This window comes from Triticum urartu, chromosome 2A, assembly GCF_056163025.1.
Source record: "Triticum urartu cultivar PI428250 chromosome 2A, HENAU_Tu73, whole genome shotgun sequence".
Taxonomy (NCBI): domain Eukaryota; kingdom Viridiplantae; phylum Streptophyta; class Magnoliopsida; order Poales; family Poaceae; genus Triticum; species Triticum urartu.
The window spans coordinates 599,761,029-599,788,075 of record NC_141874.1 but is presented as its reverse complement, the minus strand read 5'-3'; the positions used below and the strand labels follow the sequence as shown (position 1 = coordinate 599,788,075).

Here is a 27,047-nt window from a genome sequence, read left to right as displayed (position 1 = left end):
AAGACATACATCAAGTGTTCTCAAATCCTTAAAGACTCAAACCATAAGATAACTTCAAAGGGAAAACTCAACCCATTACAAGAGAGTAGAGGGGGAGAGACATCATAAGATCCAACTATAATAGTAAAGCTCGCGATACATTAAGGTCGTATCACCTCAAGAACACGAGATAGAGAGAGATCAAACACATAGCTACTAGTACATACCCTCAGCCCCGAGGAAGAACTACTCCCTCCTCGTCATGGAGAGCACCGGGATGATGAAGATGGCCACCGGAGAGGGATTGCCCCCTTCGGCAGGGTGCCGGAATGGGTCTATATTGGTTTTCGGTGGCTACGGAGGCTTCTGGCGGCGGAACTCCCGATCTATTGTGCTTCCCGAAGTTTTTAGGGTATATGGGTATATATGGGAGGAATAAGTACATCGGTGGACCTCTGGGCTGCCCACGAGGTAGGGGGGCGCGCCCAGGGGGGTGGGGGCGCCCCCACCCTTGTGGGCAGGCCGGGACTCTCCTGGTCCAACTCCGATACTCCGGGGGCTTCTTCTGGTCCAAAAAATAAGTTCCGTGAAGTTTCAGGTGAATTGGACTCCGTTTGATTTTTCTTTTCTGTGATACTCTAAAACAAGGGAAAAACAGAAACTGGCACTAGGTTCTAGGTTAATAGGTTAGTCGCAAAAATCATATAAAATAGCATATAAATGCATATAAAACATCCAAGGTTGATAATATAATAGCATGGAACAATCAAAAATTATAGAAACGTTGGAGACGTATCAGATGCCGCCACACGGTTGGCTGCTTTAAACGATAGTTTGTGGTGTTTTCTCGAGGCCACAACCGGTGCCTTATAGTGAATTGTCCACTGTAATGTTAATATGCAATCTGATCTTCTAAAATTTGATGTTCAGTTAACAGTTTGGTTCAACAATTGATATATTTCCTAGTACTTTCTAAGCATGATTGGTCTGGTTAACCAACGTCCGATCTTCTAGTATACATTCTATTCTGCAATGTGGTGTCCACTTAACTATTTGATTCATTTGTTCTGGTGTCCAGTTAACTGTTTGGTTCAATTCTGCAATGTGATGTTCATTTGTTGTGGGTACAATTTTGTATTGTTATGCATGTGAGAAATAAATCGAATTTGGTTGTACTAAATACATGAGAAACATATACAATTTCTATATTTCCAAGTTGTTTAGCATGATTGATTTAGTTGACTGACTTTTCCATGCAACTCGAATTAATCTACTGGATCTGCAATTTGTTTATTTTCCATTAATATATTCTACTGATAGTATGCCAATTCTCACTTAACCCGATCAATATCTACCTCATATGTGTTGCAGGGAAACAATGCGAGGCGCTGAGGTTTACCATCCAGGTTTGCACTTGCATGGTCCTTTGGCTAATACCACATTACTATATGCAATTGGAGGAACCATTCTAATATTTAGTTTTTTTTAACAATTTGATCTTGCACATGCAGGTCCTGCTGTCAGAGGTTTAGACACACTGTTCGATCCATTTTGCATATGGGGAAATGAGATGTCCATGAATTTTAGTCAAGTCAAGAAACTCATAAAGATTGTTAGGATAAAAAAACTAGCGACCAATAACAACAAGGTCTTTGTTTGCACAATGACGAAGACATCCGTCAACTATAGGATGGTAATAACTCTTTTACCTTGTTTTGTTCCTTTGCGCCATTTCAAAATTTAGAACAGATATTTATGCATATCTTTGTTTTTAGTCCTTTCCACAACAGTTCACCGATGATTACCTCTCAGACTACCTGCATGGTCAAGAGGCGAGGAAGGTATTCATTCAAAAACCAATGTACAATATTGAAGTATTCCTCAAGAGGACGAAGGTTGGGCGGGCAATTATCCACAACCACTGGCCTAAAGTTGCAAGGATATTCAACATCACTGAAAGCTCAATATTCGCCTTCCATTTCAGCAGTTTTTCAGATTAGATTCATTTGTCTATTTACCGTGCATGATGCTACTTTTCAAAGGTTTTAGATGTTGCATGTGAAACTTTGTGCTTTGTGTAATGGCGTAGCTAGCTATATGCCTATACGGTGTAACCGAGTGCTGAAACTATCTTATCTGATGTTGTATTCTGATGTAATTCAATTATGAAATCCTGGTTACCGTAATATGGATATGAAATATATGGTGTGTTTGATATGAATTCAATTTGGTTACTAAATGGGTTACCATTAATTGGCCAATTAGCCGGCTTATTGGGCTTTTCTATTGCAAACGGTTTCTCAGAAAACACCGTGGGCGATGAACTCAAACAACCCACACAGTTTTTAGAAAGTAGGTGTGTTGGATCAATGAACAATCACACACGACTTCCTCCCGAAAAATATTTGTGTTAGGCCACCTTGCACAAACGTTTCCACATAAAAACTATGTGTGATGTACATATAAATGGAAACATTTTTTTGAATTCACTGCGTGGGATGTACATAGGAACGGAAATGATTGGGCCTGTATAATTATCTGCGATGGCTCGCTCAATCACGCACGAGCTCTTTTTGCCCCGTGTGTGTGACTGGAGGACCTATCACCGACGGTTTCTGGGTCGTGTAGGAAAGACCCCCCCCCCCCCCCCTATTGCACACATAGGCAAGGCGATGGTTTAAAACTCCATCGCGGAAAGGGGGTAAAAACCGTTTGTATAGGGTGTCTCTGCACCAGTGGTAATGTTTGGTGACCATGTATCAACAATCCGGTATCCGGGTGTACAACATTCTCATTGGCTAAGGCCGCAAGTAAACGTTCACACATTATGAGAAAGTACCGACAAAATATTGACGACATGATATCGTAGTGTTTTGTAAGTGGGTCTATCCAACACCATTGTTACTGTAACAGTGTGTTATCATTATTGTTGGTATCCATTTTACATTAATAATGCCCATTATTAGAAAAGAAGACCATCAATAATACATGAGCTAGTGGAGTGAGGCTTGACTAGGGATCTCTTTGATGTTTATTATTTCATACATGTGATTAGGTTTTCCTCCAAATCTCATATTAAGTAACCAATGCAATTCTAGCATAGAGTATGAACTTAATCACGAACAATGACATAAAATAATAATAACTTTATTATTGCTTTTAGGGCATATTTCCAACATCCATAATGGTATCCGCCTTGATTTGGATGCCATCTTGATCATGCCTTGTATCCTTGATATACAACAGCAACCCTAGGGCTGAGATTCAGGTTTTGTCTGGATAAATTCCAACTAATGCTACTCTTAGTTGTAGGCATGACTGTTGTGAGACCTATCATAATGCGTATCTTCGAAAACCCAATCTATCTAGCACTTCATACATATCTGCAATTTTAGACTATCTTTTATTGTCCTTCAATTGCATGCAGGAATGGACCTTCGTGGTCGGGTTCGCCATGGTTCCGACACCGTCAATAACCCTCTTGAGTTCGAATAACTATTGCTAAAACCCAAAATTTGCCACGTGTTTGCGGAAGGGCTATTGACGGTGTCACCAAAAGATGAGGACACCTCGATACTTATCACTAGCCCTAGTAGGGATTCGATGAAGTGGGCTATAAAACAGTGATAGGGACACAGGAAATAGGCAAATGATGGATCAGGCCAGAAGTAGCACAATCGACTTGAGAATTTAGTCTTTTTAAAAGTCATTTGCATGATTCAATTACAAACCAGTTGTTTTAAGGTAATTTGTGATTTGTTAATAAGTCTAATAACATATCCTGCCATTGTACCAGGTTCAGAACTCTAATCAAACACAAAGGGCCTGATACTGACCCCGAAAGCCAAGAAAATGTACCCATGGTTGAAAATGAACAAGCAACTTACAAGTAGCATAGCTGAACAATTAATAGCTGGAATGTTTCAAAGCAAAGTACAATGATAAATAGAACATGCATACTAGATACCAAATCATATGAGCCATCACATAGATGTATGAAACGATTAGGTTTGCAGCAAACATACTTTGAAGACTACAACAAATATCTAAGACATTCAACATGTGCTAAAATGTGTAAATGGAGGAGAGATTGATTGGTCACCCCATACGTCAAGCTGGCCAAAAAATTGCAGCCAAGGTACAGGATTCCCTTGTGGTTTCCAGAAGAAAAGTGTAGTATTGGGAAATAAATGTGTGGCCAGATGGCTTCCGAAACGATGCTGTGATGTGTAAGTGCGTGATGCCGCAGAAGTTGTCTTAAAAACTGCAACCTGCGTGCATCTCTGTCCTAATCCTACTCGAGATCGATCACCAAGGTGTTCAAACTTTGAATGAGTATGCATGCTTAGACCTTCACATGAAGTTTGGAGTCTGGTGTGTTTCTGGAGGAGGAACTGAAGAAGAGGTTACCGGGACGTCATCGCATGTTGTGTCCGACGTCCCTGCTGCTGCCGTCGCCGGTGGTGTTTCTTGTGCGCCAGGATGCGACATGCCGGCATCCTCACCGGAGAAGCGGGGGTGGTGAATGAAGAGGCTGCGAGCACTGTCGTCCATGTCGTAGTCCCAGAAGGAGCTGCCAGGGCCCCATGCGTTGAACCATGACTCGTCGGCCTGAGCCCACATGCCGCCGGACGGCGCCGACGAGTGAAACATTTCGGGCGAGTAGGGCGTAGCCGCGTCGCGGGAGCCGCCATCCTGGGGAATACTCGTTGGGGGTGGATGCTGTGCTCGGTTTTCAAGCGTGGACCATTCTGCGTGCTGCTGTTCCCGCTGCCGCGGAGCTTGGTGCGTGTTGGCCGGCGCCTCGTCAGAAGTTTGCGGAGGCGACGACGATGACGACGAGCAGGAAGCGGTGCCGGCGGCGGCCGAGGGGGCAGCGGAGCTGGTGGCGCTGGTGCGGCCGCTCCCTCCTGCGCGGCCCTTCCCGAGGAACCGATCGGGGAAGTTGAGCCGCGCGTTCTCGCCACGGAGCTTGAAGGCCTCGCGGTCGTACGCCATGGCGGCATCCTCTGCGGTGTCGAAGGTGCCGAGCCACAGCCGCGTGCGATTCCGTGGCAGGCGGATCTCCGCCACCCACTTACCCCAGTGCCGCTGCCGCACGCCGCGGTACAGTTTCTGCGGCGGGGGCGGCGCCCGCAGCAGCTGCTGGTACAGCGAAGGCGGCATGCCGGCCAGGCCGCCGCGGGGGCTCAGGTTCAGCGCCTCGCTCCAGTACCGCAGCAGATGCTGCTGCTGCTGCGTGCTCTCGGCTGGCATGAAGAACGACTGGGTCGCGCAGGGAGGCGACCCGCCGAAGGAGATCATCTGCTGGTGCCGCAAAGGCTGCTGCGGCGGCGGCGACGCTGGTTGGGACATACTGGAGTACTGCCGGAGAAGCTGCGGGCTCTCGCGCGCCGTCGTCGCCGAGGGCTCATACGCGAAGGGGAAGATGTGCCGCGCGGAAGGCGCGACGGCGTCGGAGGCGGGGAAAGACCGAGGAGAGGCCGGGGCCGACGACGAGGAAGTGGAGAGCGACGACGTGGTCCGGTGGAGGCGGTCGGGGCTCCTCCCGATCTTCCTGAGCGGGCGCAGCAATGCCGCGGACGCGTCCTCGAAGACCGGCGCCAGCTGCTGCTGCCGCCGCGCCTGTATCGGCGTCACCCCCTTCCCCTTCCACCTCCTGCCAGTCCCGCGACCGCCTCCGCTTCCACTCTCGCCGCTCGCGCTCGACGCGTCCATGCGCGCGGAGAAGACTTCGCGGCGCTAGGAAAATGATCGTTTGGCGTAGTCGCGGGGGAGCGAGAGTCAGAGAGCTAACGAGCGTGCGCGTGGTGGGGTTTTGGTTCTGATTCCGAGACGAGTGCGACCGGAACGACGATTATAAGGGTAGGGAAAAGTGAAGTGTTTGCTTCGTTGCGATGGGATCATGGTGCGGCACGGCGCGCCAGGGGCAAAAGATCGTGGTCGGTGGTTTGGGGCCCCACGAGCATGGACTCACCAAGGTAACTCCACTCCATGTTCAAAAAATCGGAAATTATATCTGGTTGCCGTTCGCTCGCATTTCGAACGTTTTTCTGTGTAGTTTTAGTTGTGTCGGGGGTAACCGTTTCTTCATAGCGGCATGGCATTTTCTGATAGGATGACAGTTTTGAGGTTTCACCTGAGAAAATATCATCTTGTTCTGAAGAAATAATAACCCCACACACAATGCCACCCTTCCTGGCGAAGGTTCACCAGCTAAGGGGGGCCTTAAAAAAGGCAACTCCATTCCCGTGTAGAGCAAAGCTCAACTTGACCTGCTCCTTCGAGACGGCGCTAGTGTTTCCTCTGAGGCGATACCTACCTTCTTCCTCTCTCTCCCTCGTCACCACTACCACCGGCCAGCACTGTTATGACAACGGGCCATGCACCGAAGGTGTTGGGGATTTCCTATCTTGTTGATACGGTGGTCGACCCGATCATTTGGAGCGACGGTGGTTTTTGCTCGATGGTGTGGTGATGAGGGCACGCGGATCCGATGCCCCGTGCGTTGATCGGGATCGGGTGCGCTCTACAGCTCCTAGTTGGGTGGTGCGCCCGGCAGTAGCTCAATGCCACAGGTAGGATGAAGCCTGTGGGTGAAGTGGTGCTCCTCTACCTCGCCACCACCGGGGAATGTCGCTAAGGCCGGATATGATCCGGCCCTTATAGGCCATGGCATCCGAGGAGATGTATCTGGTGACAGATCTTATTATGTGCCACCATGCATGGCATGCACAACAATCATTGACAAGATGATATAGCGTGGCAGTGATAAGATCTTCCGGCGATTTCTTCTTTGGCTGGCAGGTTCTATGTGAGTAGACCCATAGAGAAGTGGATCACACCACTAGATGTTAACATCGTGGTCATATTCTTTTGGGATGAAACCCCATGGTTTATCATTCCACATATACGCGCAGCAGATGTCCGCACGTCATATTCTTGTTGAATATGTTGGCTCAAAAACTGCTTCGGGGACGATACATCCAGTCTAACTTGTTGGTTGGACCAGCCAACAACAACATGCAAGTGGCGATTTCTTCTTGAAGGCATTGTCTTAGAGTCATGCACATGTTGTTAGGTCACATATCGCTCGACCAACGGATTATAGTCCAGGCTAAGGGTTTTGTTGTATGTTTTTCGAGATGTTGCATTGAGGCAGGTAAATTATGGATAGCTGCATCTTTTTCCTTTACTTTGGTAAGCTGATTTGTCCAGCATCAATGCTTGTTATTGTTTTTCATGATAAATAGCATTGTTTAAGAATTCATCCGATTAATCAGTTAATGGGCCAGTAATCGCTACTCATAGCATGGCCGAATCAAATAATACCTATTCGTCGCGTTAACTTGTCATGCCGATTAATCCTTGCTGGCCTCCTCGAAAAAAAGAGATTAATCCTTGCTGGCCCATTAACGGGTGGGCAAATAAAGCCTAAAATTTTGGCCCATAATCCCTTCTGGCCCCATGCCGCTCCTTAATAGATAGGATTAATAATTTTACCTCCTCTCTATGCTTTTCATATGTGTATGACAACATATTTTGGTATACTACATAGTTGGAAGCATGAGAGTATGGTATAATACATTAAAAAAAATCTAGATATATGTTGGCAAATTTCTATTCAATCTACTGTTTAATGGTCGACCGACTAATCCAGTTAATAGGCCGATTCACCGATTAATCGCTACTCTTAAATTGACCGAGCAGTTACCAGTTAACGGTTTCTTGAACATTGATAAATAGGATCCTCTTAGCAAGCGAACGTTCCCCGAAAGGGGGTGGCATTTGCGAATATTTAGATGACAGTTATGGTTGTAGCGGGGTGGCGGTTTCTTCAGAACAGCATGACGGTTGCTTTAGAGAAAGACAATTCCTTTTTAAAAATAACAACATTTGATCTCGCGTTGCAACTAAAACTGCTAGGAAAATGTGTTCGCTTACCACCCCCTTCCAAGCTAAAGTTCGCCAGATAACATTACCAGATAAATAATACTCCATCTGTGTCAAAATTTAGTGCATAATTAGTTTTGTCTTAAGTCAAACTTTGTAAGCTCTGACAGAGTTTGTACAAAAGTTTGTCAACATCTACACTATGAAATCATTACCATTAGATTTATCATGAAATATACTTTAAGTCTTATACATTTGATATTCTAAATTTTTATTTTATGAACTTTAGTCACTCTATACCAAATTTAACTTAAAACAAATCTAACATGGATTATATTTTGAGCTGGTGGGAGCATATGATTGTATGAATCAGTCGATCCTGGGTTTTCCTCCTCCTTGGAAAACAACTCTCGTGAAGAGGATTAAGTGGGGCATTATGTTGCTGTCAAAGACTGCGTGGGCGGTACTACTACTGACCCAGAGACAATGGGAAAATGACGACGAGACATCGCTAGATTGACACTCCCCTCACATTGCTCTCCTTGCACTCCAATCTCCCCAAGTCAGTGACAGTTTTTCTTCTTCTAAAAGGTTCTGGAGTTTCCAACCAATACGATGCACGCTCGCAATAATTGTATTGCCATTAGCAATTTTGCGACGGGATGTTTAGCGACATGGTTAATAAACAAGGCGCACAATTATGCAGCAGGTGAGGTGGCCTACGGAAGCGATTAGGTTTGTTAATGACATGCCAGCCCGGTCTACTACAGATTCGTCCACGCGTGCTCCCGCCCCTTGGCACCTAGTAGGCGCGACCTGCATGCCAGAAGGGGGAGTCGATTAACTGAACCCATCGCGGCTTCTTGTTAGAACTGTATTTTAGCTTATCTCCCCGAATACTTAAGGCAAGCGATAGGCTTTGGGGCATAGATTAGTAGGGCCGTACGCTTAGGGCAGCTTAATTAGGCCCTCTGGCAACGTGATTTGCTGTGTCGGGGCCATCGACCATTCGACATGGATGAGCACGCCTGTTCCTTCTCATGATTAATCGCCTCGTTCGCTCGCATGTGCTGCGGCCTGCTGTGCATGCGTCAGAACTGCGTAATTAGATGGTAACCAATTCGATCGGTGCCTAGGTATATATGGGACTTACGTATGGCATTCGGTGTTAATTATGTGTAACTGCATAATAAGCTTAAAAGTATGTACTCTATGTATGTACGATGTATATGCATTAAAACAAATGTTGGTTGATCTGCCCTCGTCATGGGGAAGAGAAGGAAATATGGAGAAGAGATGGATAGATCATGATCTAGCGAGCTAGCTAGTATACATGAAATGTCGCGATCATATATCTGACGGTACCAAACTGGCGAAACCACTGGGCAGGCAGCGCTAGCTTCGCTAATTAAGCTAGCGCCTGGTCGAGGAAGGGAAGGCATCCCATTTGTAGTTGGCTGGTTGGACCCAGATGGTTCGATCGTCGTTGATTACGCCGGTTGTCCTCAGGGCGAGTGAGAGGGCAACTATCGATCGGTGAAGAACCCTTTTTATTTTGAGGCCATCGTCGGTCTATACATGAAGCTAGAGGCAACGTATAGTCGGGTCGCAATAATACCAGATTCTCCCGGAAAGAGGATGCCAAGAGGAAAGGCGTCCAAGCGGCCGTTGGTTCGGGCCCTCTTTCTGGGCGCATCTGCGGCACGCGTGCGCGAGTTCGTACGTCCCGGCCGGGCCACCTAACCCGATCGGTGCAATGGCCGTCCCTTTCGACAGCAACGGTACAGAGCCACGGACCCAACAAGATGACGGCCACGGCGTCAGCGTCACGAACTTACCACGGAAATCTACTATATGTACGCGCCCTGGGGCCCTCCCAACCGGCCTGGCCGGCCGGCGGCTGCCAAGGTCGTAGGTGACGGTGGAGGCGGAGCCGCCCAACCCCACCCACGCACCGCCCACCCGCCGACGCGTACGTACGTACCACAGCTAAGCCATGGCGCACCTGCACAGGACCCCGTCATCGATCGGTCCATGCCATGGTGGATCCGATCGGCCAGGCCAGGTGCATGGTCGCTCTCAAGGCGCGCTAGCTAGCTTCCGTGCGGGCTTTGCCGCTTTGGCCATCTATCTATCCCGGCGCTGACCATGCGGTGGCGCGCGCGGAGACTTTCGGCCGAGGTCAACCCCACCCACGCGCCGAAGGCACGACTGCACCGATCGAGCCCTGGCTAGTGCGGGTCGATGCGTGGCGTCACTTTGCACCCCACGATCGTGGATATAGCTTTACGTGGCGCGTTGCCGTTGGCTGCCGGTGGGATATACTTGTCGAGACCAATAAGGAGGTCTTTTGACTTCGTAGTTAAGAAATGTACGAGCGTGTTAGCACTAGCACACCATCGTATATCTATCTGTCTAGGCTGGCCTATCGTGTAGGGAATCCCTCACTTGCAAACTACGGGACGATATTTTGTGGAATTTTTTTTTGCAAGGGGATATTTTGTGTAATACATGCATATGACGTCAAGCAGATACTTCAGCATCTCACTATTTGTATCGAGTCTTTAGGGACGCGAATTTTTAAGACATGGTGGCACACGAGGATATTATCCTGGCCGATGATTGCTGCTAGACGATTCTTACTTAATATAGCGATTGATTGGATACTGCGGCAATACACATGGATAAGTGAGCAAATACACAACGTTAATAAAGTAGACGTGGGCCGGCTATAACTGAATTTGATGCAGAAAGACTGGTGTGTTTATGATCAAGGTGCAGGGCCCATCAGTGCAATTAACATTCGTGACCTGGGCGGTAGTAAATGAGGCATGTTCCTAGTTAAAATTACTCACCCAGCCTGCGGTATGGAGTAGTGCATTTACTCTAGTTCTTCTTCTTTTTATTACGCTAGTAGATTGTTTAGTGCACTCATAGTATGGATTAGTGGAGTATTGATGTCACTCATCAAAGAAGCCTAGCTGCAATACTACTGGCACATTGATTAAACATACATTTATCGACTAATACAGTACTACTAGTACATAGATCATCGGCCGAGCACACGAACTTAGCTGCAACCATGATAAACTTGCTCATATATATTTTGGTAATTAAATACAGCTTGTAGATATTTTCATATTGTAAAGTTCAGTTAGAAATTCGTGAGTGTATTTTGATGTCCCTAATTTGTTCACAAATGTGTATTGTAATTTTTGGTTAACATCCAAAGTATGATTGTAAAGCTGAGATCAAAACCAAGGTCATATTGGTGATGTCTCAGTATTCTCTATTAAGCCGTGTAAAAATATATCTTTATTATCCTATTAAATTTTGCCTGATGTTCTGTTAATTGATGTACTTTCATTTTTAAGGTTGCATTTTAAAATACAAATTGTATTATTCATAATTCGAGTTAACTATGAAGAATGAACCAACTGATCTTTTTGGGTAAGAAAGTGATATATCTAAGGAATTCGGTTGTGCGTCATAGTTCAATACAGCTTAGTGCAGATAGCCCTCACGCGGCATGTAGCTGCGTCCCCTACCTGAACGCCATGGTATTTGGCCTATCGAAGAGATCGGCGTGGTGGATAGAAAAGGGAAGAAAATGTAGTCCGCCATTAGTGCAGGTTAGCATTGGCCAGCTGCTCCACATAAATGGAGAGTAACTCTCCTATTTAAAATTGTGGGTCGGTGTAGTTATTGGTGTCCGGCATACGTAAGGTAATACTATCATTATGAAATGCTGAAGCATTTTATACATGATTATTGGTATGTATACTGCACGCATCTTGGAGGAATGTGTGGTTAAGGTGGTGTTTGGTTCTCTAGTCCTAGGATTTTTTCTAGCCCCAATTAAAAAGTCTCTAGTCCCTAAAAAGTCCCTCCATGTTTGTTTTCAGAGACTAAAAAGTCCCTAGTCCCTTCCTAGAGGTTATTAAATGACCATGTTGCCCCTAGTATATAGAAAAATAACAATCAAACAACACCATGGGATGACGGGTCAATGGGTGCATGGAGGGGCATTGTTGAAAAAGTCCTAAAAAGTCCCAAAAGACTCTCCTTGAGAGTCTTCTTCATTAGTCCCAAATGCCTAATTTAGTCCCTAAAAAGTCCCTTCCCTTTGGTAAAAAAGTCTTTAAGAGGGACTTTTTCTAGTCCCTACACAAAAAAGTCCCTGAAAACAAACACCCCCTAAGATTCCAGCCTCGCGTGGCACTATGTCCACTCGTGATTTATCGCGTCTTTAGTCGTTAACATATTTATTAGCTGAGGGTGTGTCAACGGGGCCGGTTCCTCTTTTTGGTTGGGTTGTGGTCTCTATTGGTCCACGGGACTTTTTGTAGTGATGACACTTTATTCGACAAAAGGAATTTACCCAATAAAGATGTTTGTAGATGTTGGTATATTTTCCTATAGAATTAGTCAAAGTTTAACAAAATACCATGACTTAGACAAAACTAGAATCACTTACACCGAAAATGGAGGAAGTAAAAAGTGTATACATCAACCTCCATACGTTTAAGTTGTAGTTTATTCAAAGTAATTAAACCTTAATATTTCTATAGAGCATGCACATATAAGTTGTATATGTGTGCATGACAAGTTGTTGAAGCAGTTACTTACATACTTCCCTTTTTCAGGGAATCTGACTTTGTTATATGTGAAGCGAAGCCAAAGGAATACAGAATGTGTCAAAATTCAAATCTCCAATGCATGTTCTTGTACAAGATATTTCACGTTGGCGACCGCTATTTCCCCTTGTTCGAGAGAAATCTTGGAAAATTTTCTTTCGCCCAGTACTAAGAAGCCGGCCTTCACCTTCATCTCCAGATGGTGGCTACGTGTCATGAACGGTGGTGGTTTTCTTTCTTTGAAAAGGGGATAACCCCGGTACAATGGTGGTTGCCAGCGGCAAAGCTACATGGTGGAGAGGCGTTCGTCGATGCCTTCCGACGTCCTTCGACGTGTGGCCTCTTACGTGCCATATCCCTGCGTGACCAAGTGGCACGTGTGATATGTGACTTTGTTGTAATTTGCCCTCTTTGGGGATGTGACTACTTACTAATATAATGGCATGCCTTTTTATTTCGCCAAAAACAGAGTACGGAGATCTCTACTCTTATAAAAAGCAGAGTTGTTGATAATAGTGTGCCTGTCATCCTGCAATATAGGCCGTTCGATCTATATCTAACAGATAGGAAGGAAACTATGACAATTTACCTGCACTCCTCTCCACATTTGCAGATAAGGCATCCCCTCGTTCATCCTTTTTTCCCACAAGATCTTGATGTTCCGTGTAACGTACGGGCATCTCGCTAGTATTACCTAAAATGCCATGAAATTCATTTTTTTAATAAAGACCCAATGAATTAAAGTTTGACCGATGGAGAGGGCAGGTAATATATTTTAACATTTTCTCTCAGGTTTAGGCTCCTTCAGTCCGTAGATGGCAGGGTCCTGAACTTAATGCCTCTTGTATCCGACACCATATTAATTCATGCTCTAATTAATTTATCAAAAAATACAAACTGATGGAGAGAAGCAGATACTATTCAACGGTACCAAAACCTTCAAACATCATGCGAAATGAAGAATGTGCAAGTACGGTTACTTGATTGTAATGTCTCCCTCAACGAAGTGTTGGTACTTCATTCGACTTGCTGCATTGTACTGCATTAGCAATAGTGTGTGTGCATCCTTGAAATAGGTTTTCGCCTCGCCTTAATAATAAAGCCAACACCATGTCCATACAACGTGTTCAAGTGCAATGAAATAAAATATTCTGCTGAGACATCAACACAAACACACCCAAAAAAAAAGCATAAGAGAAATAAAGAAAAAAGACCACCAAATGGCCACATAGTCAAGTAGCGTGCTACAAGGTGAGGCGTTGAGCAGTAGCATGTAGTGCATCCAACACAAGACTCGGACACTCACGGTCGCGCTACCTAGACAGCGGGTGCCAGACTGCCAGTGCTGCAAAAACACAAAGAATTTGAAGAAAGGGTCACCAAGGCATGTACAATAGAGTTATCGCCACATTTGGTCCCTGGTCTATGCTTGTTCGTAAATACTATATATACAGCTGACATCATTAGTTGGGCTGCTGGAATCTAGGCTTATATTTCTAATCGTCAAGAGAACAATCGCACCATGTGAATGGTTCATGCCAGCGGATCAGCACAAGTAAAATTATATCTTCTTCCCGAGTTCTAAATAAGCTAGGCTTGCTTTGCGTGTCTTCTTATGTGAGTCGTTGTCATTTCTAGCTAACCAGTGATAGGGGGTGGCAGAGATGGTGCAGTCTAGCTGATTTAAGTAAGTTTTTTTTTAGACAGTAAAACGACAATCATGATAAGAACCTGGTTTTTAAATTGTGGATTGGTTGTTGGCATAACGTATTGCCGGTTGCGTGCATCTTTTCGTAGTAGATTCTTCGAGATAACGACTTAACCTATATACTTTACCCACACTCACAGCTAGGGCCCTTCTTTTTTGACAAAACTCACAGCTAGGGCCCTCTTTGATTCACACATTCTCAAGACACGTAATAGTAAGCATTCAAGTACTTGAAACACAGGTTGTGGAGAAAGGTGAAGGGATGGATTGAGAAAACTTTATCGTCACAGGTAAGGAGATACTGGTGAAATCTGTTGCACAAGCGGTGCCGGTTTATTCTATTTCTTGCTTTAAACAAACTTATTAGGCAATTTTGGTGAGGGAGTTCTTGATTTGGCAGAACGAAGGCAAATGGCACAAAGCCACGAAACTATCACCCCTCTTCTAGATACTACAAGCTGGCGGTACCTGCTAGCCAGATGGACCACTACTTGACGAACCTAGATCCCACGGCCTACATAAGGATGCATACTTGTCTTGTTGAAATTCAGGTATTTTGTTGCACATGGAGTAGTAGAGAAATTGCAAAGCCTAGATGAATGCAGCTTCATCTTTAGGAACCTCATTATTTTGTCGAATCTTAGAACACTCTCCCTAATATTTGGAGATTTCAGGGAGTGGCCACATTCTGTTTTGCAAGTGGAGCGATCTCCTCGCCCTCGATGCCCGGCTGACTTCCCTCGACTCCTAGCCCAAGAAGAGCCTCCTCCCACTTCTTTGCCGGTCCCTGGATCACACGAAGAGAGGATCAATTTATCCTTGTCTCGACAGAGAAGAAACTCATTCATGTTAAAGGGCAAATAGGAACTTAATTGACAGTTCTGCCCACCTTCCATGATAGGTCCTGCGCCATGCAATTCTGAACCATTGCGTGGAACGACAGTGTTTTGTACTGTTTCAGAGCTCGCGTGACATTCGAAGCGACTGCTGCGACATCTGCTGGATCGACGGTTTCAAACTACCAAGAGGACAGATCAAGGCTATCAATCATCAATGCATCGACATTTGTGAGCAAATACTTAGACCAAGCCTATATTGTTCTTTACCTCTACATTGAACGAACCCATGTGGAATCCGGTAACACCCTCCCTCACCGTGTCAACAAGTCCTCCGGTGGATGAACAGATAGGAATCTGTAAAATGCAATATCAACGACTCTGTTAACTGGGACAATCAATACTTGTGCGGTCAAATTTAACGTCTAATTGATCGAGTCAGAACGCTTACCACTCCATATCTCATCCCTTGCAATTGGATGAGGCCACATGGCTCGAACCTACTTGGAACAATTATGAAATCAGCCCCGGCGAACATCATGTGCGCCAACGGGACATTGAATTTTGCTATGCCTCTGGCATTCTGTGGGTACTTCGCTTCTAGCAGCATCAGTTCCTCCTCCATTTTCTTCTTCCCTGTGCCCTGAAGAACACAACGCAATTTAGCTAAGCAACAATCATCTTCTATCTCTTGCCATGCCGTATGAGTGCATTAGAATTCTCTTTCAAAATAAACATACGAGAACAATTATCTGAACATTCTCCTCGACAAACTCCGGAATGGCTGCAATTAGTATGTCTGACCCTTTCTGTTCTTCAAGACGACCAATGAAAACTATAACAGGTATGCTAGAGTCCACCGGCAATCCAACTTCAGCTTGCAGTATTTCTTTATTGAGAGCTCTTGCTTCTGCCACCTGAGAAATGCCCTCTGTAAGTATTGAATTATCCATATGCGGTAACTGGTAAAGGAGGAGAAACTGAAACCTTACCGTAGTTGCATTGTATTTGACACTGATGTACTTATCTGTTGCCGGATTCCAATCAACAACATCCATTCCATTTACAATTCCAGTTTCAAGAGGCTTTGCACGAAGGACACCATCCAACTCAACACCTTTCTCTGGACCAGAAGTGAGTTCTTTAACATAATGTGGACTAACTGTAAGGACCACATCACACTCACTGATCCCTGCCTTCATCCAGTTAATCTTTCTCCCAACTACTGGCTTAACATGCCTGCACACATTATGGTACTTGTCAATTTCAAGTAAACTAGTACAACATACTATATCTCTATCAAAACAACACAACATGAAGGTTCATACCCATCAACAAAATCAAATGAAGGCACGAAACTTTCAGGTAAATTAAGAAGTTCGAAGTCCGCTCTGGGAAATCTGCCCTGATAGGCGATATTGTGAATGCAGAAAGCAACCTACAGGTCAACTATTCACCGATCAAAATAAGGATGGGAAATCTGTGAAGCATAAAACCTATGATGCACATTCCCTACTTGTCAACAAAAGGAAGGAAATGGTGCACCTTGGCATTCTCATAAATTCCATTTTGCTTATACATGCTCTTCAAATAGCATGGCAAAACTGCAGTGTGCCAGTCATTTGCAACAAAGACAACATTTTCTCCTGGTGAAAGAGTGTGAATGTTTGTTATTTAGTTAGTTAGAGAGAATAATTAACCATAATAGTTGATCTAATACATAAATCTACCATATGGTCCAGAGAAGTATTCAGAATTGTTGAGATTAAGAACCCTCGGAGCCTCCAATGCAGCCTAAAAGCGATATCAGATTAGAAGAAGTTCCACAAACATATCAAGTAGAAAAAACTCAATTGATGTGAATGTACTACCCTCGGTAACCGTTAAGACTCATTTAGGCACTTCAATGCTACCAACACATACCATTAATTCCGCTAAAACAAGGGTTGGTAATTTTATGATTTGAGGGGCTGAACGTAGCTTATGCTACAGGCCACAGCATTGAAATGGTTTGTAAATTACATAAGTGAGGTGCTAGTCACATGAAATTCGAACTAAACAGGATACTTACAAGGCACAAAAGGCAGAACCGTAACTGGTTATCTCGGAAGTCTGTTCCAGTAGTAGGCCCATACAATTTTGATCCAGTTTTGCCCCATACCTGAAGTATTATTATGGTTCAAGTGGAACATTGCAAGGTTAAGATAAATGTATATATTGTTCAGTGGGCATTAAGAAAGTGGTTAAAACTTATAACAGACCTTCTCAAGAAACATAGGATGATCAACAAAAACACGATCAACTCCCCTTTTGTAGCAGTGAAAAAAGCGCACTGTTTCTGTTCTGTCACCAACAATTACCTAAAGAAGCAAAACTGTTTTTAGCATATATAACACCAGTAACTGGTATAAGTTAAATGCGAGCTAAATAATACAGTAATACCCAACAAATCAACTAAAACCATATACCTCAACAAGAACATTTGTATCCCATGTATCCTTGTACTGATCATAGCGAGGAGCTATCGTCATAACCCGGTGTCCCATTGCCTATGAAAATATGAGTTGTGCATCACACCAAAGATAGTACAACAGACCGAGGGTGATAAAAGTGCAGTCTCAATAAAAAATAATGTGATTCAGAATTAACAGTACGTGACAAGGAATACTTACAGCCAGAGCTGGGGGCAATCCTCCTACAACATCACCAAGGCCTCCAGTTTTGCACCATGGGTGCACTTCAGTGGCAACGAAAATTATGGGCATTCCAGTTGAACATACGATAGGTGCCGGAGTCCGACTAGAATTACGATGAGTTCCATAATTTGTGGCTCTTCTTTTGGCCAGCTGTGTCTTATTCCGCATGGATAAGAACATAACTCCATTGTTACAAGATTGTTGTAATTGGATGTGAGGTGATAGTTTCAGTGAACCAACACTGTTTGTCTGATAAGAACAATAAGTAGGAATTGAACCCATTTGTGCAGCCTCTCAATGACGACCTATCAGAATGGCATATGATAGAAAAAGGGTCATGATGAACTTCTGCTTCAGAGAAACATGGAAATATATTTTTTCTAACTTATATTCTGAATGTAAAGCAGCACTACTATGCTGATAACAAGTATTTATAATGCCACAAATATACATGTCATTTTCTGAAATAAAAGAGTACTACGATGTGGCACATGAACGTGCTAACTGCTTGCATACTGTGAACCCAATTCTCATTCGAGCGTGTCAGGGATATTATTGTTAGTGCTACAATTGCAAGGTTGAAAGGCAAAAAGGAAGCTCCATTACAGATATGTTCTTATCGATAATTGTACATGCTTTTTCGAAAGAAAAAAACATTTTGCCTTGTTGATGAGTTCTTCAAGACAATGCACAGGCTTTTAATTTTCTTATTAACTGTCCAGGAGCCCTGGCATTCAAGGAACCAAAGGGCATCCAAACCAGCCGTCGGAATAGAACCCAGGTGAACAGGGAGGTTAAACAGCGCCCGTATACCCAGGACACTAGTCTGTTCCCAATGTGCATATCGACAGATACAAATGTTTTACGACAAATACAATGCACATAGGCAGTAACCGACATTACAGATATAGATATACAAATGAATTTTAGTTGAGTAATTTGGTGCGCAAACCATGTAATATAAGTGATAAATGTCAGTATCCTAGCAGCACACCTTCATGTTCAAGCCTCAGTCAGGTACAATGTTTCGTGGACACAGTAACATTAACACCCCGGAATTTTCTTCCTTCCGGAATCAAATAGCAGTGTACTCAAATGCAAATGCTAAGTCAAGAAATCTGCATGGTGGAGAACAGTACATCACAACATCCTGACATGGTAAAAATATAAAATCACGAGGGCATCCGAGCAGAGATCAACAAAAACTTGTACTGCTCCAGAAGAACCTAAATGACTTGCTAGCACGAAAGCATAAAACATAAAGACTGGTCACTAGTGGCTTCCATAACACCAACAAACTCGGGCAAAGTAAACTCCCTCTGAAGAGGGTGCACATTTTGGAGCACTGTCAGAACTATGAAACCAAGGTCGTAGGAGCATGTCAGGCAGCAAAGACGGGTGAGAATGTAGAAGGAAACTATCGAGTGCTGCCGAGATTATATATGGCCCCTTGACAGGGAAACTCCATGGTGTTCAGAACATTAAACTCTTGGAAACCCCCGTTCCTCTGCCTTAACAGCAATGGCAGAACCAAGAACTGCCCCGGAGATCGAGCATGCCAATGAGACCGCGGGAGAAAATGGAGCGCAGTGCGTACCTTCTCGAGCTAGGCGTTGATGGGAACCGCGGCGCAGGCGAAGTGGCTGGTGGCAGTGGGGAACTGGGAACGCAGCAGGCTCCGCTCAAGTAGAAGTAGAAGCAGAAGTGTTCGGCGGGCGGTGAGCGGCAGGAAATATCCTTCCTGCGGCGGGGAGGGGGAGGGGGAGGTGTCGCACGGGTAGCGGCTGGCTCCCGTGCGCCAGTGCCACATGGCCCGCGCCACGCGCGGCGACAAACTGGGGCGGGGCACCGCCACCGTACCGCCACCGGCGCGTTGCGTCGGGCTCGGTTCGGGAGGAGGCGGATGTGCCGAGACGGGAGCGTGAATCGCGATGATGAAGCGCCGGGCCCTCGCGTGGGGATGGGAGGCGGCACGGGAGCCGTCAGTTTCTCGATGATGGGGCAGGGGCGAAAGGGCGCAGGGCTCGTGGTTTTCCTCGTGCCGGGAGAGCGAGCCGTCCGTTCGTTGGGGCCGGGGAAAGGGAAGGACTAGAGGAAACGACAGCGGACATGTTTCCGGTTGGGGCCCTTCGGTCAGGTTGTGGCATCTGACGTGTGTCCTGTGCATCTTCCGCTCTATTGCCACACGTCTCAACAGATGATTTTTTTTTGCGGTAAGGATGCTTATGTGGAAATTGTCCGTGCGTTGCCACGGATAAAAATGCAAGTAGATGAATCAAATAGACAATTAAGTGAAACGGATAAAGGTAATGGAACCTTTGAGTGGCAACTATGATCTCCTCATTGTATTCACCCTCAGCTCCGACCTCATAGTACTTCTCCAACGCACCAGTTCCTCCTTCGTCTCCGAGAACTCCCTCTCCTCTATCCGTTCCCCAGTGTATCAGTCTATGAATACACAGTCCAAATCTCAAGCTAGATTATATCAACAACAGAACTATGACATGCAATGATTTTAGCACCAGATAGTGGGCTCCCAGATCAACAAACATGGTCCATGGCACGTTGTAGCTGAACCGGTTTGCGGAACAAGGCCCTTGCAATCCTCGACGGAAGTTTCACTTCAAGCCACACAAACACTTGGATTGGGTTACAGTCGTTGGTAGAAGCAAAGCCATATGTTGGTATGTATTCTCCGGAAGATTGTTTAACAAACCAACAAGCTTTTGATCATGCAAAAGAGAATTAAACCAAGGCACGTCACCAATTCACAAGCAGTAGACAAATGCATGCTAAAACTAAAACATATCATCATCTACTGTAATTTTTGAACGTTGGTCTACTGTAATATCTGAACCTTGGTCTTTTCACCATCCACAAATCAAGATCACCAATATCAAGCAAACTATTTTAAATGACCATAATTCTACAATAATCAAATTATCATATTTCTTAGAGTTCTGAGAAAAAAAGACCAACATGTGCATAAGATGGAACAGGAGAAGTTCACCTGCGCATGATGCAATCAAGCATGTATTGCTCGTCGATTTCCTCCGTGAGAATCGGGACATCTTTGCATGGTCTCCGAAGGACATGCCGGGTGTTCCGACGGAATTTGCCGAGCACAAGCTACATGTCCGATCTGATGTCAAACCAGTCAAGCAGCCCTTGCGCCGCCTGTCAGAGGAGAAGAGAAGAGTGGTTGGAGAAGAGATAACCCGGCTTCTAGCAGCCGGCTTCATCATGGAAGTATTCTTTCCAGAGTGGCTAGCCAACCCAGTCCTAGTGCTGAAGAAGAACAAGCAGTGGCGTATGTGTATTGATTATACTAGCCTCAACAAAGCATGCCCCAAAGATCCATTTGCTTTGCCAAGAACCGACCAAATGATTGACTCCACAGCCGGATGCGAGCTGTTGAGCTTTTTGGATGCATACTCAGGGTATCACCAGATCAAGCTGAACCCGGCTGACAGGCTGAAGACCGCTTTCATCACACCATTCGGAGCCTTCTTTTACCTGACCATGACGTTCAGCTTGAGAAATGCCGGCGCCACGTTTCAGCATTGCATGCAGAAGTGTCTCCTCAAGCAACTCGGCAGAAACGCCCATGTCTATGTGGACGATGTGGTGGTGAAGACGAAGAAGCAGGGAACGCTACTAGAAGACCTCAAGGAGACCTTTGAGAACTTGCGCCGATTTCAGATCAAGCTCAACCCAGAGAAATGCGTCTTTGGAGTGCCAGTCGGCCAGCTTCTTGGTTTTCTGGTCTCAGAATGCGGCATAGAGTGCAACCCTGTGAAAATCAAGGCCATTGAGAGGATGGAAGTGCTCACCCGACTGCTGGACGTGCAAAAATTTACCAGCTGCTTGGCATCCATCAGCCGTTTCATTAGTCGGCTGGGCCAGAAGGCTCTTCCCCTGTACCAGCTCATGAAGAAGACCACTTTTTTCGAGTGGAACGACAAGGCGGATGAAGCTTTTCTTCAGCTCAAAAAAAATGTTGACCACTCCGCCTGTCCTGGCGGCCCCGACTCCCAAGGAGCCCATGCTCCTCTACATCACCGCCACCAGCCGGGTGGTCAGCACAGTCATAGTGGTAGAGCGCAAGGAAGAAGGCAGAGCTCTACCAGTCCAGAGGCCGGTGTATTACCTGAGTGAAGTACTATCCACCTCCAAGCAGAACTACCCCCACTACCAGAAGATGTGCTATGGCGTGCACTTTGCCGCCAAGAAACCGAAGCCATACTTCCAGGAGCACCCCATAACTGTGGTCTGCACAACCCTACTTGCCAAGATCATTGGAAGCCGAGATGCCTCAGCCGAGTGGCCAAATGGGCCATAGACTTGCCCCCCCTACACCATATACTACCAACCTCGCACTGCCGTCAAGTCGCAAGCACTGGCCGACTTCCTCGTCGACTGGGCCGAGACCCAGTACCTGCCGCCAGCACCAGACTCCACTCATTGGCAAATGCACTTTGATGGTTCCAAGATGCGCACCGGTTTAGGAGCCGGCGTCGTCCTCACCTCTCCCAAAGGTGACAAGCTCAGATATGTGCTGCAAATTCACTTTGCCGCCTCCAACAACGTTGCTGAACACAAAGCACTCATTCATGGGCTCCGGCTTGCCAAGGAACTCGGCATTCGCCGAATCCTGTGTTATGGTGATTCCGACTTGGTAGTCCAGCAGTCGTCAGGCGATTGGGACGCCAAGGATGCAAACATGGAAAGCTACCGTTTCCTCGTCCAGCAACTCAGTGGATACTTCGAGGGGTGCGAGTTCCTCCATGTACCAAGAAATGGCAATGAGCAGGCTGACGCCTTGGCGCGTATCGGCTCCATCCGGCAAGCAATACCAACCGGCGTCGCCCTGCAACGCCTCCTCAAACCATCTGTCAAACCATCGCCAGAGTCAGACTCCATCTTTGTGTCGGCTCCTCCCGAAGAAGTCGGATCCGGCTCGAGGACCCCAGCAGCCGGCACGGGGAATTCGGCAGACGACCCGGGGACTTCAGAGCCCAATCCGGGGACTACTGCAGTTGGCCCGGGGACTTCATCAACTCAGCAAGCGGCAGCCGACTCCAACCCGCCGCCTCCCGGCCCAACCGCCCTTGTGCAAGTAGCAATCCTAGCAGGCGAGGAAGTAACATCACCTTCATGGGCTCAGCCCATCCTCAACTTTTTAGTGAACAAAGAGGTGCCGACTGATGAGATCTCGGCCCGGCAAGTGCAACGCCGGACGGCAGCATACACTATAGTCAACAGAGAGCTTGTGAGGCGCAGTGTCACTGGCGTTCATCAGTGCTGCGTGGAGCCAGAGCAAGGCCAAGCAATCCTCAAAGATATCCATCAAGGCGAGTGTGGTCACCACGCGGCTTCAAGAGCTCTGGTGGCCAAAGCCTTCCGCCATGGTTTTTTCTGGCAGACTGCTCTAGAAGACGCCAATGACTTGGTCCAGAAATGAAATGGGTGCCAGAAGTTTCCTTCAAAGCCACACCAACCGGCTTCTACACTCAAAACTATTCCCATTGCCTGGCCCTTTGCCGTCTGGGGCCTGGACATGGTTGGACCATTCAAGACGGCACGCGGCGGCATGACTCATCTGCTTGTCGCAGTGGACAAGTTCACCAAGTGGATGGAAGCAAAGTCAATCAAGAAGTTGAATGGTCCGACTGCTGTGACCTTCATCTCCAACATCACCATCCGGTATGGCATACCGCACAGCATCATCACCGACAACGGCACAAACTTTGCCAAAGGCACCTTGGCCCGTTTCTGCGCGACACAGGGCATCCGACTGGACCTGGCGTCCGTTGCTCATCCGCAGTCAAACGACCAGGTGGAGAGAGCAAACGGCCTCATTTTATCCGGCATCAAGCCCCGACTGGTCGAACCTCTGGAGCGGTCAGCCGGCTGTTGGCTTGACGAGCTACCGGTCGTCCTCTAGGGCCTACGCACAACTCCGAACAAGTCAACCGGCTTCACGCCTTTTTTTCCTCGTCTATGGTGCCGAGGCCGTCATCCCAACGGACATAGAATTCGACTCCCCTCGATTCACCATGTACACCGAAGAGGAGGCAGAAGAAGCACGACAAGACGATGTCGATCTGCTGGAAGAGGGCCGACTGTTGGCACTCAGCCGGTCCACCATCTACCAGCAGAATCTGCACCGATACTACAACCGAAATGTCAAGCCAAGATCCTTCCAAGAAGGAGACCTTGTGCTCCGGTTGATCCAGTGAACTGCCGGCCAGCACAAGCTCTCGACACCTTGGGAAGGCCCCTTCATCATCAGCAAGGTGTTGGGCAACGACTCCTACTACCTCATCGACGCTCAAAAGCCTCGAGCACGCAAAAGAGATGACTCCGGCAAGGAGACGGAACGACCATGGAATGCAAACCTCCTTCGAAGGTTTTACAATTGATGCAGTATGTACCATGACAACTTTTGTATTAAGTACGAAGACTCCGGGTCCCCCGAGGAGAGCTCGGGGACTGCCTCTTTTATCCATATGATAAGTACTATGCCTGTCAGTTGTGTTATTTCATTAATCCGTCTGGCACCGGGTTCGACCAGTCGACCCGGGGACTTGCCGCCTTGTACTATGAAATGCTTCCTCCTGCCCAGAAGTAATGTGTTGGCACCTAAGCTTTCTCCTGCTAGAAGCCGCAGCTCGCAGAGCGACTAATCGGTCGGCAGGAGTAAAGGCAGAAAGGGTGACTGCATGAAAAATGGCTAAGGACCCAAAGCATAAACATAGTCCAAGCCGGCTTCCTGCCTCGCCGACCGGCTGATTAAGCAGCCAGCCGACCGGTTTCTACTTCACTTGCTAGAAAACTCTAGTCAGCTAAGTACTTGCCTTCCTAAAAGTGGCTAAGTACTTGACCCAGCCACAGTCCATGGAACAGCTGTTCGGCTGGCAAGACGGCAACTGAGGGAAGGCGGCAAAGGAAAAAAGCCAGAGAGTAGCAAGTAAGGAAAGATAGAACTTGGTAAAAATGTTTACACATTAAAAGGCCCTTGGCCGACATCCAACATGAGTTTGAAATACACCCCACGGGTGGAATTGTGCAAAGTTAACAAAGTTTGTTAAGACTAATAAGCAGGAAGAAATAAAGGAAAAAAGGCAGCCTAGGAAGTAGCAGGCGGGTTCGGCGGAATGGTGGAGTCGGTGGCGCCATCTGGTTGAGCGGCCGGCTGGTCGGTCTCCGCTCAGTCACCTTCAGCAGCAGCCGGCTTGCTTGGGCGTGGCTCGTTGCTGGAGGCGCGGTCAAGTTGAGGCTGGCCGTTCGCTCCGACCTCTGGCGCCTCCTCTTCGCCTTCCTCCTCCTCGTCGTCTTCTCCCTCGTCGCTGGAGTCGATCACCTCGGCTGAGTCCTCGCCATCCTCCGGGTTCAGCCCGAACCATTCTGGTGGCGCCTTGGCACCGTTCTCGGCCAGCTCCGGGATGAAGAAGCCGGTGTCAGTGTACTCGACGATTGCTGCCGCCCGCCTGAGAAGCTCACCCTCCACTGTCGCCAGCTCCTCCTGGGCTTCCTGGCGAAACGTGGTCAACTGGGCTAGATTTAGCCCAGGGTACCACGCCTTGATGAACTCTAGGGCCCGGCGTGCTCCGGCCCGAGCCGAGGAGCCCTTCCACGCCTCAAGGCAGCCAGCCGCCACCTCCAGCCAGTCGGCAGTCCGGCTGGGGGTGCACGGAGCCGACATGTAGGGCTACAGGGCGGCGATTGCCTGGGCACCGACACGTTGAAGGCGGCACATCATCTGATGAGTCGGCCGAAGACGAGCCTGGATGCTGAGAAGCTGCTCGCAGAGAGTGCAAGGGGCATTGGCGGCGATCTCCTCACCTTCTGCCCTTCATCCTTCGCAGTTGGCCTCAATAGCCTGGTTGGCGGTACCAGAGTGACCTGGGAAGAAGTCTGCTCGGACAAAAAAGCAAAGAGTCAGAACAGAAACGAGAAGTCGGCTTGATCAGAAGCCGGTGGTTTGAAGAAAGAATAAAGAAGGCAGCTTACCATCGACCGTGTCTTCGATCTCGCCAAATCCGGCTGTCAGCATCGCCTCCTTGTCGGTCCAGGCGGAGCGCTCGATCTCGAACTCAGCAAGGAGACCCGCCTCCTTGTCCTCCGCCTCCTTCTGGGCCTTCTTGAGAAGCTCCGCCTGCTCCGACAGTTGCACGGCCAGCCGGGCGCGCTCTTCAGCCAGCTTGCTGCAATCCACCTCCTTGGCATGCAGCGCGGTGTCGGCTTTGCCCAGCTGCCGTTGAAGGGTGGCGTTGGACTCTGCAAAAGTAGAAAAAGAAAGAGATATCAACAATCGACAGAGAAAAAGAGCAGTTGCCAGGAAGATCCGGCCCGACTGCTCTGCAGTCGACCCGAATCTCGGGGACTACAGCCCACGGGTGCGCCAGCGCGCCCCCACAGAGAAAGAAAAAGACTTACTCCGGCTCTCCGACAAGTCGGTGGCCCGTTGATCCAACTCCTGGACTTTGGAGTTGAAGACGGCTGCATGAAGGTTATGATAATCCTGCAGCAAAGATAACAAACAAGCGTTAGTACTCGGAGCTTGCCAATTAAAGTTCCAGGCCGCCTGCTCAGCAGCCGGCCCGAAACTCGGGGACTACACCCAGTGGGTGCGCCAGCGCGCCCCCACGAAGTAGTACAAGAATTAAAAATAAAAAGAAGCAAGAAGATTACCCGGATGGCTGCTCGCGACTCCAGGAACGCATTGTTGCAGTGCTTGAGTGCGTCGGCTTCTGCGCGGAGCTTGGCCTGGACGTCCAGGATTGCCTTGTTCAAGGGGCCCGTCCCGCCTCCCCACAGCCAGTCAACGGGCGCGGCACTAGTCGCCTCGGCGTCCGGGATCGACGAGCTCGCGGCGCCGACTTCCGGAGGCCGCGATGCCGAGACCGCCTTCGCAAATCGGTGGCGCGAGGGTGCACGAACCTCAGGAGTTGGACCTGCCGCCGGCCCACCTCCGGCTCGTGGCGGTAGCGGGTCGGCCGGTTGTTTGTCTCGCGCCTCCTCATAAGGAGGTGGCGGAGGCATGTTCACATCCGGCATGACGACGTTGCCTCCGTCCCTCTCCATGATCGGGTGCTCATCACCGGCTTCCCCAACCGGCGCTACAAACTCTGGTGGTGGCAGCGCGGAGCTCAAGGGCATGACGAATATTGCCGACTGAGGGCACGCGGCTTCCTCAGCCTGCTTCTTCAACGCAGCAGCGGCCTCGGCCTCCGCCAGCCTCTTCAAAGCGGCGGCCTCCGCCTTGTCTGCCTCCGCCTTCTCCAGGCGGGCG

The 27,047-nt window shown here is 47.5% G+C and overlaps 2 protein-coding genes and 1 pseudogene across 3 annotated transcripts; all 3 read right to left on the bottom strand.

Moving 5' to 3' along the window:
• Window positions 1–3,819: 3,819 nt before the first annotated feature.
• LOC125539072 (uncharacterized) lies at window positions 3,820–5,824 on the bottom strand. The gene has a single exon (XM_048702441.2). It carries the CDS (start codon window positions 5,695–5,697, stop codon window positions 4,333–4,335), a length of 1,365 nt encoding a protein of 454 aa, XP_048558398.1. The 5' UTR covers window positions 5,698–5,824; the 3' UTR covers window positions 3,820–4,332.
• Window positions 5,825–14,736: 8,912 nt separating this feature from the next.
• LOC125539071 (granule-bound starch synthase 1b, chloroplastic/amyloplastic) lies at window positions 14,737–19,701 on the bottom strand. 2 transcript variants are annotated; one of them, XM_048702440.2, is made up of 14 exons: window positions 19,347–19,690; window positions 17,726–18,054; window positions 17,522–17,602; window positions 17,315–17,413; window positions 17,125–17,214; window positions 16,784–16,847; window positions 16,599–16,699; window positions 16,382–16,491; window positions 16,046–16,292; window positions 15,794–15,970; window positions 15,505–15,696; window positions 15,324–15,410; window positions 15,107–15,235; window positions 14,737–15,004 (listed from the first exon to the last, which is right to left on the bottom strand). In XM_048702440.2, exons 2-14 carry the CDS (start codon window positions 18,029–18,031, stop codon window positions 14,888–14,890), a joined length of 1,800 nt encoding a protein of 599 aa, XP_048558397.1. In that variant the 5' UTR covers window positions 18,032–18,054; window positions 19,347–19,690; the 3' UTR covers window positions 14,737–14,887. The 2 variants fall into 2 exon arrangements, with proteins under 2 accessions (XP_048558397.1, XP_087400635.1); XM_087544509.1 differs by having other exon boundaries at window positions 15,794–16,292; window positions 19,347–19,701.
• Window positions 19,702–24,881: 5,180 nt separating this feature from the next.
• LOC147986152 (uncharacterized) lies at window positions 24,882–25,514 on the bottom strand (annotated as a pseudogene).
• Between the last annotated feature and the right edge of the window lie 1,533 nt (window positions 25,515–27,047).

What these genes read in the sequence shown, in the direction of transcription:
- LOC125539072 (XM_048702441.2), bottom strand. Translation starts at nt 5,697, where the DNA reads ATGGACGCGTCGAGCGCGAGCGGCGAGAGTGGAAGCGGAGGCGGTCGC.
- LOC125539071 (XM_087544509.1), bottom strand. Translation starts at nt 18,031, where the DNA reads ATGGGTTCAATTCCTACTTATTGTTCTTATCAGACAAACAGTGTTGGT. An exon ending in ATCCTATGTTTCTTGAGAAG is followed by an intron (nt 17,215 to 17,314) that starts GTCTGTTATAAG and finishes ATAATACTTCAG; the next exon opens with GTATGGGGCAAAACTGGATC. An exon ending in GGTTCTGCCTTTTGTGCCTT is followed by an intron (nt 16,848 to 17,124) that starts GTAAGTATCCTG and finishes TATCGCTTTTAG; the next exon opens with GCTGCATTGGAGGCTCCGAG.